A 17333-nucleotide genomic window follows, 5' to 3' on the forward strand; every position below is an offset into this window, starting at 1 on the left:
CCATTAGTCTTGCAAACCCATACACTTACCTTGTTCTTTAAGCAAAAGCGTATGGTGGTACGTGTCCGATGACTAACGACGTACGAGGGAATTTCTTCCGGTATGTGTGAAACGTGCTCTCCAATAATGAGACCATGCAAATCGTGACATATATCGAAGTCTACATGATACTGATGGTTGCAATGTAGTGGTGAAACAGATAGATTATAAATAACAAAATTTATGTATGGTCAGAATCACAAATTGATTATGAAACATTTTCTCATAACGCTATAACACATATTTTGTATATAAGTTATCGTAGTATACTGGTATTATATATTCCCGTTGCAACGCACGGGCATTCAGCTATGATTGATATAGGCATATAGAAACAGTAATCTCCACTAACTATTAAGAACTTACTGTAGACTGCCCCCGCCTCCCTACGCTCGCCCGTCCGCACGCCGCAAACCTGCAAACCCCGCCTCGACCAAGGCGAACCGTCCTCCCGCCCGCACACCGCAAGCCCGCAAATCCCGCCGCGACCATGGCGAACCGCCCTCTCGCCCGCCCTACCACCCGCACACCGCAATCCCGCCCGCCTGACGCATGCCGCACGCCGACCTAGCGCGACCCGTGGAACCCTGTAGCCGCCCCGAACCAGCCCAAAGCGAGACCGGAGGGGCACGAGCGCCACCGCCTTGATCCCGCCCGCTCCTCCCCAGATCTCCTCACCATTGTCGCCGTCATGCCCGGATTCACGCCCTGCTCGCCCAGATCCGACTGCGACTTTGATTTCCCAACCGACGCAGGAGCGGTGGGTCTGACCGGCCGCGACCCGTCTTCTCATGGGCGCTTGCTGGTGTGGTTTGCTGATCAAAATGGGGATGGTGGCGGGCTCGCACAACCGCAACGAGTTCGTCATGATCCGCCATGACGGCGATGCGCCGGGCCCGGTACATCCAGCCAATCCAGTGACGCCCTCGTTGCCTGCTTCAGATTCAGTTTCTAGCGGCTCATGTCGTGCGCGTGCGTCTGTCGCTGGATCTGGGCCGAGGTGTTAGTCTTTAGTCTAACGCTTGGGGTTCGCCCCTCAAATGCGGTCGCTTCTGCGTGTCTCTGCTCGTAGATTTTGCCTGTCCATTTCAGCGATGCTTCCGTTGCGCCGTGTAAGTCACCAGATCAGACATGTCCTCCTGGCAATTTCTGAACTGTTCATGCTCGGTCCAATTCTTCGAACAGTTGCCAAATCGGCAATAGGTAATGATATATTGTTCATGTTTCACTGTCCTGGAGATCCAGTGAAATGGAGCCTCAGATTGTTTAGATCTCTGTGTTTACCCATGCCTCAACAATTCCTTGTCATAATTACCATGGACCGACGGTGAATTAGATCCTTCTTTGCCCTGCTGCAGCGTGCCTTTGTTTATGACTACTACACCATTGAATTAGTTCATCTTATGTAAATTCGAAATTACCTTCCTGGCATTTTGATCTTAGCCTCGACTTCAAGACTAATAGACACTTGATCGCAGGTTGATTTTACAGTCTGTTGCTCACCAGTAAAGTGCATGAGTCACTGAGGTGTCCTCTAATGCTGAATTTCTGATTGCATGTGTGCTGACTTTGTCGTTATCTCGCTAATGCAGGCTAAACCCACAAAGAGTGCGAATGGGCAGGTCTGCCAGATTTGTGGTGACTCTATAGGTGTTTCAGCCACTGGCGATGTCTTTGTTGCCTGCAATGAGTGTGCCTTCCTTGTCTGCCGCCCATGCTATGAGTATGAGCGCGAGGGGAACCAATGCTGCCCCCAGTGCAAGACTAGATACAAGAGACAAAAATGTTGGTTTCCTGGCAACTTCTTTGAGTGTGTGTAACTTGTATGAAGCTAGCATGACGGAGTTCACATCACATGCTTACTTTACGTGAATAAAAGGTTCCAGGCTTGCAGCATAGTGGATATGCCTTATGATAATGACATTCAACAGCCTAGATTAAGCCATCTACATCATTTTATTCTCTATAACAGTAATTAACGAATTCTTCTTACTTCCTCTGCACCTACAACTACGATGGTAAGCGACCACACCCCTCGTTCCAAGATGAATCTGACACGCAATCTTGTGCTCATGGTCGTCATGCGTCGTTTTTTCTGTTTTATCAGGGGACTACAAGGACAAGGATGGTGTCAAGGGCCTGTGCGTCGTGGGCGCCATCAACAACTGTACCTCCTAGCTCCCCACCTATGGGAGATCTTCTCCCCCATAATGTAATGTCGCTACTCTGCTACTCGTATGTGCATGCTCCAATTCTGCAAAGTTTTGGACAATTTGTCATTAACAGTCATGAACATTGCTTTTCTGCAGTGCAGATAATATAACACAAGCGCTCATGTTCCTCTCGCACTTCATCAGAGACATACACTAGGTAGTACAAACCACAAGCAAGGTTTGATGTGCTCTATTTGGTGTGTTTGATCAGATCAACAATGTGGCTGATCGCTCATGCTACTGACTGCTAACACAACTACTACATGTACTCCATAGCCACTTCACTCCGACAAAGGAGGGAACACCGTCGACTTCCACTGGTATGCAAGGAAGACTGTTTTACACTATGTACATACGTCAAATATTGGACATCATCAGTCATGATCTTGAAATCTATAGGAACCTAGATGCTAGGGCATGCTCTGTTTTGTTCACTAATTGCCCGGTTTGGAACGCCAGCATCATCTAGCCGACTAAAGACGACTTCTATGGAGACAGCGTAGCCGGTTACATCGACACACTGAAGAAAAACATAATGATATGGAACTAGGATAAGAGTTTTCTATAGATAGAGAGAAAGAGAGAAGCTAAATGTTAATTATTCAGACCTTTATTCGCTCGGTAGTACAGAGAATGGTCGGAGAAGTGTCCAGCTGGGAAGCATGCGGCAAGAACGAGACTGTATGTCCAGATATGTATATATGTTTTGCTTCACATTCAGATTTTTTGTGCTTGGGCATTTAATTGATCTTTGTATGTTGTTGCATCGAGTGTTTTTTCGTTGATTAATACAGTAATTTTCATAATTTTCTTTATGTTTCAAATCCTTCGTAAAGTAAGATTACTCTCTGAGTTTTTGACTGGTTATAAATAAATATCGCAAGATATGCGTCTGAGAACATCATTGCATCATGCCACTGGGCATACAAGGGTGTTGAGGAAGACTCAACCCTAGAAGGTACTACTAATACTAGCACATTACTTTTTTAATTAAGGTAATGCCTACATTCTTGTTCTGTAGTATGCACACCAGATTTGTATTGTTGTCGTACTATTGATGCATGATTTTAACTTGAGGGGGCAAGAATATGCTAATTAATTTGTGTTTATGTTTTTGGTGCAGATCCCTATTTCTTATAAATCTTATCTCTACTATTCCATTCACCTCTCTCTCCTCTCCCACATTTAAACGGTAAAAATCTAAAATTATGCAAAAATAAAGATTAATAATTTGTGAGTCGTGGCAACGCACGAGCACATGACTATGTTTGGTTAATGCATGTCTGATTTCTGTTGACGAGTGTTTCAAACAACAGCTGTAGGTTTGGGGCAGTCAACTTGTGTAGGCATTGGTGGTGACCCGTTCAATATCACATATACACATTTTGAGATTAAGGCCTCATATTTTAAGCAAAAGCCTTCCTTTTTAAAACTATTATGAAATATCTTGTCATGGATTTTGTACTTTGCTCTGTGGAATTAATCCCTTGTCTGGCATTATCTGGTACTTGAATACTTAAAGTGTATTATTTATTCCAAATGCTACATACATATGTTTTTCAGTCAACACAACTCCATCTCATTTTGTAGTTTTCTTAGTGTTCAATACTATTTGAATTCTATTAAGTCAGAAATAGCAAAGATAACATAGAAAGGTGGACTTTCAAATGCAGAAGCAATTGAAAAATTGTACATCTTATGCAACTTGATCGAACTATTATATTTTAGATCTTTTGTTTAGCATTTTTTAATCCACATGTATTTCTCTATCATATAAAACTCTATATTGATTCTTTAAAATAATTTATATGAAATTGATAATGTTTGTCACAACTCACACGAATTCTGTATACCATAATGAATTGATGGTTGAGAGACTATGCACGAGGCATGCAAATTAACAAGACTCATACAAGCGTCGAACATTGTGCTGATGATGATCAGAGACACAAGGGCAGCACATGATCAGGTCTTAACATGTTTGGCTTCCGAACAGGCTTTTCTCCAGATCCCCAAGGAAGAAGAAGATCCGGTCAGATATATGTCGATGCTCATCCCAACGTACATAAGCTATCAATGGTATTATATGTTCCCGTTGTAATGTACGGGCACACAACTAGTAAAGCCTTAAATCTAGATTATAGGGCAGCTCACTGCGATGTATTATATTTAAGACAATTGAGAGCATGCTTATAATTTTTTAACCAAATTTTATAAAATGAGGTATTATTGAATTAATTTTTTCTATGTAGAGCTCTATATTTCAATTTAAGGCACCGATTTAAGGTATTGTTGGAGATACTTTAAAAGACAATTATGAAATATATAGAATTCTTATTTGTGCATTTAGCGCTCTGGCAATAATCCCTAACCGTCTTATAGTAAGTTTTCAGATTTATTCTAATCAAAATTTGATTGTTTATAGAGTCGACGTACACGCTTTGAATTAGAATCTATCGAACCACTTCACTCTTGTAGAGAAAGGGTGTTTTTTTATGAGGCCAAGGACTCAAAATAGTGCCAAGGTGCTTTAAAGAAATGGACGATTTTTCTTTTACGGGGCGTTTGGATCTCTTTATTTTAGAGGAATTGGAATTTATTCAATAAAGTAACTTATTTAGTTTAGAATTTGACATTCCACAACTTTCTAAAGTTCAGATATAAGGCTATCTCAAATTCATGGGGTGGTGGATGAGAAATGATTTTATACAGTAGTATAATTTGTTTCTACTCTGTAACTTAAATGACACTATTTATCTCACTCCTCTATAGTAAAATTATAACACATAAATATTTCCGACATCTTTCTAATAATAGTATACAAATATATTTTATATAAAATTTAATTAGATTAATTAATATATACCTAAATTACTATTATTAGAATGGAATTCAATTCCAATAATCTAAACGAAGCGTTAGAAAAAATGTACGACAATTAGATAATTATTGCCTTGAATATGAATCCTCGCCCCACTATATGATTACAGAGTTATTTTTATTTAACGTATACTACGTTGATAACTGCAAGATTTTTTTTCTCAACAATCATACATGCCTTCGTACTTCTTGGCAAAAGGTGGCATAATATTTTCAGGTGCCAGCTGCACAGTGCGGTGCCCAGCTCAAATCCTTTTGGGGCCAAATTAGATTTACAGAACTTTACGGAGGGGCTAGATGAACTTTCCTCTTCAACGGCCCCCTTGTCTTCTCCATTTGTTCATTTCGCGTGGCTTCCCTTGCCCCCTATTAAACCACCGAGCTGGGCGCCTCCCCGTGGCGCTCGCGGCCGCATTAGCGCGGAGATCGAGAGACAAGAGAGGGAAGGCGGCGGCTTGCCGGCTTAAGCCTTCTCTCCCTCCGTCGTCGCCTCCTCCTTACGTCCGCTTCTTCCTCCTGGTACGCCTGAAAACCTTGATGACTCGCCCGCGTTAGATTTGGATTTTCTGCGGTTTCCAATCTGAACCACGATTTTAGAGATCCAGAAGTTCTTGGCTGAGATCCTGGCATTTGGGACTTTCTGACAGCAGTCTCTATTGTTTTCAGAATGGAGACGTCAGCGCCGCCCAATGCCCCCGCTCCGCCGGCGCAGCCACGGAGGCGGTTGCCGGACTTCCAGCAGTCAGTGCGGCTCAAGTATGTGAAGCTGGGGTACCACTACCTCATATCCCACGGGATGTACCTGCTGCTGTCGCCGCTGATGGCGCTCGTCGCCGTGCAGCTCTCCACCGTCTCCCCGCATGACCTCGCCGACCTGTGGGAGCAGCTCCGCTTCAACCTCCTCTCCGTCGTCGCCTGCTCCACGCTGCTCGTCTTCCTCTCCACCGTTTACTTCCTCACCCGCCCGCGCCCCGTGTACCTGCTCGACTTCGCCTGCTACAAGCCGGAGTCGGAGCGCAAGTGCACGCGCGAGACCTTCATGCACTGCTCCAAGCTCACCGGATCCTTCACGGACGAGAACCTCGAGTTCCAGCGCAAGATCCTCGAGCGCTCCGGCCTCGGCGAGGACACGTACCTTCCCCCCGCCGTGCTCCGGGTGCCCCCTAACCCGTGCATGGACGAGGCGCGTAAGGAGGCGCGCGCCGTCATGTTCGGCGCCATCGACCAGCTGCTCGAGAAGACCGGTGTCAGGCCCAAGGACATTGGTGTCCTAGTGGTCAACTGCAGCCTGTTCAACCCGACGCCGTCGCTGTCAGCCATGGTGGTGAACCATTACAAGCTGAGGGGGAATATTGTGAGCTACAACCTCGGCGGGATGGGCTGCAGCGCCGGGCTTCTGTCCATCGACCTCGCCAAGGATCTGCTGCAGGTGCACCCCAACTCTTACGCCCTGGTGATCAGCATGGAGAACATCACACTGAATTGGTACTTTGGGAACAACCGGTCCATGCTTGTGTCGAATTGCCTGTTCCGGATGGGTGGCGCGGCCATCCTGCTCTCGAACAGGCGGTCTGACAGGCGGAGGTCCAAGTATGAGCTGGTGCACACGGTGCGCACGCACAAGGGCGCCAACGACAAGTGCTTCGGCTGCGTGACACAGGAGGAAGATGAGATTGGCAAGATTGGCGTGTCACTGTCCAAGGACCTCATGGCAGTGGCCGGAGACGCACTTAAGACCAACATCACCACGCTGGGGCCGTTGGTGCTCCCATTATCAGAGCAACTTCTCTTCATGGGCACATTGATTGCCAAGAAGGTGCTCAAGATGAAAATCAAGCCATACATCCCTGACTTCAAGCTGGCTTTCGAGCACTTCTGCATCCACGCAGGCGGCCGCGCTGTGCTGGATGAGCTGGAGAAGAACCTGGAGCTCACTGACTGGCACATGGAGCCATCGAGGATGACCCTGTACAGGTTTGGCAACACATCAAGCAGCTCACTCTGGTACGAGCTGGCGTACACTGAGGCAAAGGGTAGGATCAGGAAGCGCGACAGGATCTGGCAGATCGCATTTGGTTCTGGATTCAAGTGCAACAGCGCCGTCTGGAAGGCACTCCGGACGGTGAACCCGGCCAAGGAGAAGAGCCCCTGGATGGATGAGATTGACAACTTCCCGGTGGATGTTCCAAAGATTTCAAAGGTTGGTGGCGCTTGAAGAACCATTCTTCTTATTATTAGGTGGCAAGTGGAGTTGGGTGATTGTCAGGGGCTGGGCAGAGATTTATTCCATCGTTTCCACCGTTGGTTCTTGTATTCAGTTGTAGCATGGCATCTGTGAAGGAACTTGAGTAGATGATTCGGTTAGGTAGAAAGGGTGTGTTCTTCGGCTCGCTAGGGTTGTCTGAATGCCTGATATGTCCTATTTATTCAGATTGGAGAGAGCAATCGATTTGCATTCTTTGCTGCGTGATTGAGATGTTCCCATTGCAGGCCAACTTAAACTTGAAATTCCCCTATCCAATTGATTGGTTCTGTTCTAACATCTTTACCAGTGTTCTGTTGCAACTATAGTTTGTTATCGGGAGGTACCAATTGCGTGCTGTGTGATAGTGTGATTGCCCGGAGTGACTTTGAGCTGCTGGTTCTGATGTGGATCTGAGCTCGCTTGAGTGATTTAGAAGGAAGAGCCTGTCAATTATGCATTCATACTTGTAATCAATATCCAACCTGTAAATTATTGCTTGATAGCAGTTGTAGCCTGTCTGGTTGTCCTAGCATTATTTTTGAATTAAAATAGAGTTGACCACTTGATCTTGGTATCACTGGATTCATAGAAAAACAATGAACAGGGTGTACACATGGATGTTTATCTTTATACAAGAAAAAAAAAGGTTTGGCCAGCAAGGAGATGCAGTAGTATACATATTTGCTAGTACCTGAAAAGGTGATAATGGCTCTGAAATGTGTCCATGGAACATGCACATCAATCCAGCCTGCACGCAAGTGTGCGCTGCAACTGCAAGGGGGTCGGTGAGGTCCCCGTGCTCCGCATCCGGCCAGTTCGTAGCTGCCTGATGCGCCTGCTGTCTGCTGCCTTCCTTCTGTGGCTGCAGAAACCCAAGTGATGCTCCATTTGCCAACCACATCCTGAATTCCTGATGAATCCTTGCAAATCTCAGAACCGAATAAAAATTATATATATATATACGGTCAGATATTAAATCTACGGATTCAGATATAGACTATCTATATAGCGTTTTGAACCTAGGCGAACGAATATGGAAAAAATATTCATCCCTTTTTCGTCGCTGTGTGCAGTGCTGTGCAGGCGCCCTGGAACGGAGTCAGCATAAAACGGCGTTTTTCCATTTTCCTGTAGCAGGCAGGCATGCAGAAGCCTACAACGTCCTGTGACACTGACTCCATGTGAGGATGAGGCCAACACAAGATCAGAATTGCAAGACCGTCCTTTGGAGTACGCAACTTTTTTCTCAGAAACCATTTGTCGTGTGCGGTAGTTAGATCTGAGGTTCTGAACCAATGGTCCGTTCCGTGACAACAGCAGTTTGGAGCAGAAATTCCCGTTCTCTGCTGGACGAAACGATTATCAAACGGTACCACTGTACCAGTGATATCACAGCTGGTGCCAATCATGAGAATGAGATAGCCATGAACAGCAACTGGTCTGGCCAGTAATTTCACATGGACGCCGCAGCCCGAAACCATCGCAGAAAGGCCGATCAGATGCATTCACCGTTCAGCCAAGTTTGACTCACATGGCGGGGCATGTGACGCGATTCCCTTTTGCGAAAGCAGGGATGTTCGCTGCAAAACGAAACATGTGCCATATCCCAGATGTTCTCCTTATGGGATACCTAAAGCAAGCATGAATTTCGGGTAGCACAATAACACATGATTCGTGTATCGTCGTGTCCTGGTCTTCAGTACCGTGGAAGCAACCACAAGAGCATGTCTAGTAGAGAGCCACCACAAGAGCATGTCTAGAGAGCTCAAGCCATCTGAACAGAAATCTATCATTTGATAGGCATGACGCTCCAGAACTACCTCAGGATCAAGAAGTGGTCTACAGCTTTGAAGGTCGGTGTTCCAACGATGAAGGCCTCAAGTATTTTTTTAGGGGACTGGAACACGGTGAGGCAAACCAAAAAAAAATAGTCACCACAATCAAGGTTACCTGTGGTGATACAGAATACTTCACTTTAATGAACGCAAACACGGTACCTAAACTACCCAACTCTTGTTTATTTTTGACGCTACAATTGCTATGTTCTATCAAAGCGAGGGCCCCATCCAAAAACCCACCACCATTTGCTTGCTTGTTTTTCCCCAGTGCTGATGATGACTCATGAAGCCAGGATACCCTTGGATCGCAGACATGATGACTCCGCAGAGGGAAACTGAATGACCACTGCAGCTCTGATGGCAATCTCCTCGCAATAAGAACCACAAGCACCACAAAACACATGAGATCCTACCCCTCGGTCTGCCCCTCCTTGGGAATGTGGAAGCCTTCGATCTTGGTTGTAACTTCGTTTACCCCAGCAGTTGTCTTGCCATTTGCATTGGCCACCTCATTGTCATCAGCATTAGCCGGGCTAAGCTGCCAGATCCGAATGGTGCCATCTTCTGAACCCGATGCGTATGATTCACCACAAGGTGCAAACCGGACACAGTGGACTGGACCATGATGTCCTTTGTTACAAGCTGCATTAAATATCAGTTATAGTCATTTCAATTGGAAGGTGGAGTAAAACCATAAACAGGAATACCTCTCTTAGAAATACTGAAGATGAGAAAAGAGAACCACTAATGGGCAATAAACATTTCAACAGAAACTGACGATGGTGGAAACTGATGCTTTATAGTAACAGAGAAGAGAAAAGGTTCTCAACTTAAGAAACACAAATGCCATCAACATATCAACAGACGAAAATTATGGTGATTATCAAGTAATGTAGCCAAAACTGTTTGGATAGACAAGTGATTCTGGATGAACCTGGGACACAAAAACAGATGCCGAGCCATCCCCAGACATGCATATATGCTACGGGTATAAGTGCTTCTACAACTAGCCACCGGCAAACAATAGTTTCTTGTGAAAATGCCCTCGCCCAAAAGGCTGTTTTACCCTTGATACCTCAAGTCCTCAAGGTAAGTCAATTTTGGAACATATGATAGGAAAAACATCTCTAGAAAACCCAGGTATGTAAGGAACACTTGGTCCAACACTGGCAAATTGTGGAAATCCGGAATTCCGGATTCTATCATTGCCAACTTTTTCTTAGTCCAAACACAATTGGTACTCAGGGGAAGAAGTTTTGATTCCTATATACAATTTTTGCTACATGGTTTTATTTTGTACTATAGACTAGTGGCCAGGGACTAGCATTGATGCTAAAACACTAATAGAATGTAACTAATAATGTAGCTAAATAAATCCTCAACATGTCAAATACTGAAAGCTAGAATAGCATAACACAACAGATAAGATTCATTTGATTGAAAGCCAAACAGGGCTGCTATGGTAGTCTTTCTATTTGTAAAGGCAAAGGTACAATAGGAGTCCTGAAACGCATGCTAAAGAGCTGAAAATTTTAAGACTTACCTATTTCTTCACCAGTGAAGAAATCAAATACATGAACCCATAAATCTTCTCCTCCAGCGACAAATTTACTCCCAGACTTAGGTTCAAGTGAAGCCGATTCCACATTGCATGGCATATCATAGCTTTTAACAAGGCCAAAGCTGATGCAAAATACAAAATGTTTGTCAGGTAGGGATCAATCAACCAAAGTATTTAAAAAGGGTGATAAAAGAATATTACTGATTCGCGTCCCAGAATTTTACACTTGAGCCATCAGCAGTAGTGATGAACCTGCCATCCTGGCTTACTTCTGCACTAGTGACAGAAGCCTTGGTTTCAAGAGTTTGGACAATTTTTCCAGTTCTAACATCCCACAGCCTGCACGGTACCATAAAATTGAATTAATAGGAATACAGCTATAGTAGGTAAATATAGAGGCCAACCAGTATAAATGTATATCATTGATTGAGGCATTTCTTCCATGCACACACCTTACTCCACCCATGTCAGTGCAGGAACTCAATATAGTTTGGTCACTATGAAGCCAAGCAGCAGTTCGGACGGAACCAGGTGATTTGTCAAGCTCTCTTGGAGCTGCATCAGGACGATTCATATCATACACACGCAAAATCTTTTCCATGCCTCCAGTGAGTAAAAGGTGTGTATCCTGCAGTGTCAACAGCAATTTAAGTAAGGTCAGAAATAACCCATAAAGTACAGGACCATTTTTGTACAACAGCATGTAAAACATAAAATGAAAGAACAAGAGATAAAGTGCCTGCACCAAACCCAAATCATATGTTTTCTCAATCAAAATTATTTTAGTTTGCAAATACTTGTATATTGGCTTTATGGAAGCCAAATGCAGCAAACTCCAACATGTTTTTTGCAGGTGGTGATATCAGAAACATGCAAATACAGTCTTTGTGTGTGTGTGTGTGTGTGTGTTGGGGGGGTAATAGTTCTATAAGCAGTAAACTAAAATGGCCACTTTGGCAGGACTATAATGAAGTTAAGTGAACAAATGCTAATAATGCTAAGTAAGATGTGGCCACGGATATAAATCAACCATATTACCAGTACACTTTTCAGATATCCGATCATTGCAGTAAGAAAAATGAATTAGAGCAAGCTTTGATATAACTCGCCAAATTGTTCAGTAGTTACCAGTATTCAAGAAATTTTGTTGAAGAACTATGTACAACATTTTAGGTGGAAAGGACACACCAAAAACGACAATCATGGTTTCTACATATACTTCATTGAGATGAGGATAAGATAAGCATTAGCAAGAACTACCTCAGAGAAGGCACATGCCCGAACTATATGCTTGTGTTCAAATGAATGTAGCTCATCCCCAGTAAGTGCATCCCATACTTTACTGGAAAAGGAACATCAAAATTAGTCACTAACAGAGAATTCAAATCAGGAATGAACATTGAAGTGGATATGTTAAAGTGTTTACGCCTGCCAATTGTTACTTTGTCATGCAAACTTCCAAATTAGTAGTATTCATTCATTCTGCATGCAATTGTATATATTATATTGAATTAATAAACCTACTTAAAAGATATACATTTGCTAAGGGCTAGTTTGGGAGCAAGGGAATTGGAGGATATTGAGGGGGCTAGAATCCCCTTATTCAATTTTGAATAAGGGGATTCTAGACCCCTCAATTCCCTCCAATCCCTTTGCTCCCAAACTAGCCCTAAACAGAATTGTGTAACATCCACATTGGACTGAGCAGATCCATTAGGATAGAGTTAGTTAGAGATAAGATAGATTCGGTTATGATATTTGCTGAGGGGTCAAGTTGTCTCTATAAAAGGGACACCCTTGTATCAGTTGAGATTAAGCACAGAATAGATCAAACAAGTGCAGCTCAGAGCCAGTCACAGATCTATCTGCTATCCCATCTACCAATCAATAAACCACATCACACACAGTACCCAAGATCGTCTACTCCCACTGTCCCACAAATAAAAGGAATCCTGGAATTTTAAGAACAGATATTTAAAAATAAAAAACTGCATAGGGAAGACTCATATAGCCCTAACTAAAGTATGTTTGTAAGTTTCAATTGGCAAGAATAAATGGCAGGTTAACAATACCATTAAAAAGATTTTATGGGAGTTATGTTACCCAGAATCCCATATATTTGTGGATGGAGGGATGAGGGAATATAGATTACGGCTATGGCAATGGTAGGCCACTTACTTCCTAAACCTTAGGAGTTTAATCATAGTGCGCGCGCACACACACACACAGACAGAAAATAACACTTTCCCAAATTCTTCAATCCCGATTGACCCTCGTTAGGTTTTACAGTTTGCTCATCCAAGTGTTCAACTTCAACAACAAAACTTATGTAACTACATTCTTGATCCTATAGAATAAAACCAAGAAGTAAAATATTTTTTCCAGGTCAGCATATCTATTCCATCCTATATTCACATGATAGTTCGGTATGAAATGATGCATGTTAAGGGCAACGAACAAGTAAATAATTGAACATGTTTCATGACATCTGTCCTCAGAGAACACATTAATGAATATGCCCGGTATAGATCTACCTAATTGTGTGTCAAGTTGCTGGCCGATCAGAGTGTCAGGATGAACTTTAGCGCCTTTAAGTTCATGTCTCAGGAAAGCAAATAAAGAAAGCATTTACAGAAAGTATCCATAAAGCAGGGATTATTTGATACAGTAAGCAATCAATTTTGTAGAAGGGAAAATGAACAACAATTCTAATTGGAATTTCAAAGAGCAAGAAAACCATACGCTGAAAAGTCAGCAGAAGCAGATGCAGCCCTCAGAGCATTCCTGTCAAGGCAACAGCTCCAAACAGCTCCTTTATGACCTTGAAAAGTCCCAATCCAGTCGCCAGTCTCACCATTACGAAGCATTGGATTTGTATCTGTGAAACGAAAAAATAATAAGATCATTCAATAGGTAGCAACACGAGAGGACATGTATGCTTCTCCTATTTGCAAAGTTTACTGGTCTGCAAACAGTGTGAAATCATTCAAAGCTTGGTAATGAAGCCATGAAGCATAAAAAAATGTATAACCTTTGCCATGTAAAACCAGATAAGATGTCTAACTCCTTTCGACTATCACTTGGTCCCAAAATCCCAATCCAAGATCGTTACCGAAACCTAGCCTAGAACCTGCTCACTCTTCTCGAATGCATAAATATCTACAGATTCTATGATATAATATTCTTTTCGTGGATAACATTTAGCAAAGCACTTAAATCGCTCTAATGATCACACGATAGATAGGAAGTTCACCATTCTCATTATTCGCCTTGCAATATGGGCACACAGTTAAATCAGGAAAAACTGCAAGATAGAGATTAATACACTGCTGGTACCCAATTGAGGCTTAGTCCTACAATGTTTAGTTGCTGACAACTAGGACAACAAGCTATTTATTATTGGCTTATTGTTTCATCTGATGTACCTTTATCATTCATATTTCTAACACCTCTATAGAGAATTTATTATTGCAAGGATGCTTTATAGAGCATTCCTTACAAGAAGGGAATGCATCTAATATTTCAAGAAAAATATATGTGGAAATAAAAAAACTTAATAATACAACTTGAAAATGTTCGAATCAAATACCACAAGATCATCCTTCTTTCAAAGAAAAAATGGAGTAAGGTAAAGGTTAGCATAAAATATGTTCACCTTTCATAGGGGTCGGATATGAAACCATGCATTAGCTTCTTAGGCTTTGTTTAGATGTTGTCAGACTCACCTCAATCAACCTGTGCTGGGGTGGAATTTAGTTCAAGTTCCACTATAATCCAACCCAACACATGTGGATTTATGTGAATCCGACTACATCCAAACAAGGTCCCAATGGATCCAGGTTGTTCTTTAGTAGTCCACAACCGAGATGTGCATGCATGTTTCTGTTTAACCATAACTATTTCTTTGTCAAGCTTTTAACATGGTATTCATGAATATCCAACTGTTTCATTTTGCTTTCATCCATTCTACTTGTAACTCGGTGGTGCTCAAAAAATAAAGCTATGAAAATTGCTCTTATATCTACACCTCATATTAAAGAGAGAAATTCTGTCATGGTAGCTTTTTTCTAGCCTACCCCAACTTGCTTGAGATAAAAGGCTTTGTTGTTGTTTGTTTTGTCGTAACTTTTTTCTGACTCCTCATATACACCGTCCTGTGTTTCTTTCCAGATCATTCTGTGTGTAAGACATCTGTGTTTCTGTTCCAGGTCATCCACATTTCTGTTCCTGTTTCAGTCAGACCTCCATTCGGATTTTTCGTTCAAACTTCATGCTTGGTTATTTTTGTCTGACTTTTTTCCGCTTGGTTTCCATGATTTTGTCTTCCGCTTTCCAGATCCAAGTGACTGCGATGCTTTTTTTCCTGTGATTCATGTCCGATGTTTTCTTTCTTATGTTTTCAGTCTGAACTCCATTTAAACATACAATAAAAATAATAGATATCTTTGAATGATTGGCTCTTTTCTAAAAAAACAATGATTATAACCAACTTATTAATATTGTTTTGATAAAAATCAAAACTCTTTTTATGAAAATCCAAAAATCTAGATTACTTGATGGTTCGCCTAATTACACCATCAACTAAAACCATTATCTTAAACAACATGGGTATGTAATCGTATTTACTTGACCAGCAAAAGAACAATGTCCAACGTCTACAGTATATGTAGTTTACAAATGTTGAGCCCCCACACCAACGAAACATTGAACCCACACCAAATAAACTACATAGTTTAAAGCATCAGGAGACTATCATGGCACAAATTGCACTGGCAACTAATTCTTACATCCACATAAAATTAGATTGAAAATATAACGATCAAACACATCATCCTAACCAATATCTCGTAAACACATATAAGTAACAGCAGATCATCGCATCACAATCACTCAACCACCAAGCCAATCCTAGCCAATCAGAAAACTAAAATGAACTATCACACGGGAAGGGAAGTTGAGGATTCGCTTACCCTTGCTGGCGCTGATGAGGAAGTAGCCATCGGGTGTGACGGGGCTGTAGAAGAGGTCCACCACCGGCCGCGAGTGGCCGTGGCACACCAGCGGTATCGCCACCTTCTTCTTCTCCATCGTCTGGATTCGCTTCCGTTCCCCGGGTGAGAAAGCACCCTAGCCCGTCGAACCAATGATTACCCTGGAATGCGACGCCTCCGCGCGCCCAAACCCTAGCACACCGATCGAAAAAGAGAGGAAACCTACAAAAAACGGGGAAAATCGGAGGATAATCGAATCGAATCGAATCGAATCGCGCAAATCGTCGCGGGGGGGTAAGGCGATCCGGATCCTAAGGGTTGGATCTGTACAGGCGCTTTATTGGGTGGATGGATCGGCAGGGGCGGGCGGGCGTATGAAGCGAGGCGAGGCGAGGCGAGGCCGGCCTCCTTGGGCTAAAGTGTGGGGCAGGGGGGCAGGGGCAGGAAGCCAGACCCTGTGCTTATATAGGGTTAGGACTTGGGACGAGCCGAGACGAAGCGGCACGCGCTCGATCGGTCCTTTGGTCATGATCGTAGGTCGTAGCGGGAGGGTGACTGCACGAGTGGTAGCTGATGTTGAGCTTGGGGGTCGTTGCGGAATGCTGGTTGTTCGGTTAGGCCTAGTTTCGATGCTTTTGAATTGGAGTGGCTCAGAGGTACCAAGGGTGTTTAAATTCTTTTTGGGAGCACAGTTTTGTTACAGTTTTGAATGAATACTGTAGTATTTGATGATACCGTAGTATTAAAAATTAAAACGTGTTTGGATGCTACTAATAAAACACAGTTTCAAATACCATGGTCTACTTAAAGCTGTAGTATTTTTAGAGTTTTGGAAAGAGTTAATTCCCTCTATGCCACTGAAAATTATATCGATACTTTATGTGCCATTATAAATTATAGCATTCCTTCTATGCCATCAATTTTAGATTTTATTCCCCTCTCTACCATTGCCGTCAAAAGCTGGCCAACGCCGTTTGTTGGTGTAGCTGGACCCACATGGCATGCACTAACCTCCTCCCATCATCTTTGTTTGCCATGACCAGCAAGGCCGAAGGCGAAGCAGCACCGACCGCAGCCCCCCCGCCGGCCTGGAGCGTGCGTGGCGGTCTTGTCGACCTTAGCTCGACGTCGGGGACCGGGCCGAGGCGAGCCAAGGCTGTTCGACGGCGGCGGGGACTGAGCCGAGGCAGACCGATACTTCCACTGCACGTCCGTTCGCAAGCCCACCGTCGACACCTCCCAACGTCGGCTCGTCGAACACCTCAACATTGGCGACGTCCAGTGCCTCGAGGGGACGCGCTCGAGCTCAAGACCCTGCCACGTGCGGCGTTGGCCTCGAGGCCTGCTCGCTCTGCATGCCGCTGGACGACTGGACTGCAGGCGCCTGTGCTTCGCGGGGTGCTGTGACCTGATCCGTGTGGTGCCTGCCTGCCTGCCCCCCAGCCCCAGCCATATGTCGCGCGCGAGGACCCGAGCTCTGCTCCTCGCCTGCCCTTGCATACGCGCTGCTGCAGCCTGCAATCAGCCCATGCATGCATGAAACGGTGAACCGACATTGCATCATCG

The 17333-nt window shown here is 43.8% G+C and overlaps 2 protein-coding genes across 3 annotated transcripts; one reads left to right on the forward strand and one right to left on the reverse strand.

The window, feature by feature from the left end:
- Positions 1-5500: 5500 nt before the first annotated feature.
- Positions 5501-7597, forward strand: LOC542018 (fatty acid elongase 1). Its single transcript, NM_001279650.2, has 2 exons — positions 5501-5651; positions 5799-7597. The coding sequence occupies exon 2, from the start codon at positions 5800-5802 to the stop codon at positions 7345-7347; it is 1548 nt and encodes a 515-aa protein (NP_001266579.2). The 5' UTR covers positions 5501-5651; position 5799; the 3' UTR covers positions 7348-7597.
- A 1453-nt stretch (positions 7598-9050) lies between these two features.
- LOC100274502 (uncharacterized) lies at positions 9051-16213 on the reverse strand. Of its 2 annotated transcripts, none has more exons than NM_001148860.1 (7): positions 15747-16192; positions 13519-13654; positions 12037-12118; positions 11229-11404; positions 10978-11115; positions 10759-10898; positions 9051-9857 (listed from the first exon to the last, which is right to left on the reverse strand). In NM_001148860.1, the coding sequence occupies exons 1-7, from the start codon at positions 15862-15864 to the stop codon at positions 9625-9627; spliced, it is 1023 nt and encodes a 340-aa protein (NP_001142332.1). In that variant the 5' UTR covers positions 15865-16192; the 3' UTR covers positions 9051-9624. The 2 variants fall into 2 exon arrangements, with proteins under 2 accessions (NP_001142332.1, XP_035818055.1); XM_035962162.1 differs by having other exon boundaries at positions 9153-9857; positions 13519-15139; positions 15747-16213.
- Between the last annotated feature and the right edge of the window lie 1120 nt (positions 16214-17333).

The sequence above is a fragment of the Zea mays genome, chromosome 9 (assembly GCF_902167145.1).
Source record: "Zea mays cultivar B73 chromosome 9, Zm-B73-REFERENCE-NAM-5.0, whole genome shotgun sequence".
Classification (NCBI taxonomy): domain Eukaryota; kingdom Viridiplantae; phylum Streptophyta; class Magnoliopsida; order Poales; family Poaceae; genus Zea; species Zea mays.

Bases quoted from the DNA above. Each gene is read 5' to 3' on its own strand.
- LOC542018 (NM_001279650.2), top strand. From the start codon at position 5,800: ATGGAGACGTCAGCGCCGCCCAATGCCCCCGCTCCGCCGGCGCAGCCA.
- LOC100274502 (NM_001148860.1), bottom strand. From the start codon at position 15,864: ATGGAGAAGAAGAAGGTGGCGATACCGCTGGTGTGCCACGGCCACTCG. The intron at 11,116-11,228 runs GTGTGTGCATGG...GGTACCGTGCAG, and splicing joins ACTGACATGGGTGGAGTAAG to GCTGTGGGATGTTAGAACTG. The intron at 9,858-10,758 runs GTAAGTCTTAAA...TATTTAATGCAG, and splicing joins CTTCACTGGTGAAGAAATAG to CTTGTAACAAAGGACATCAT.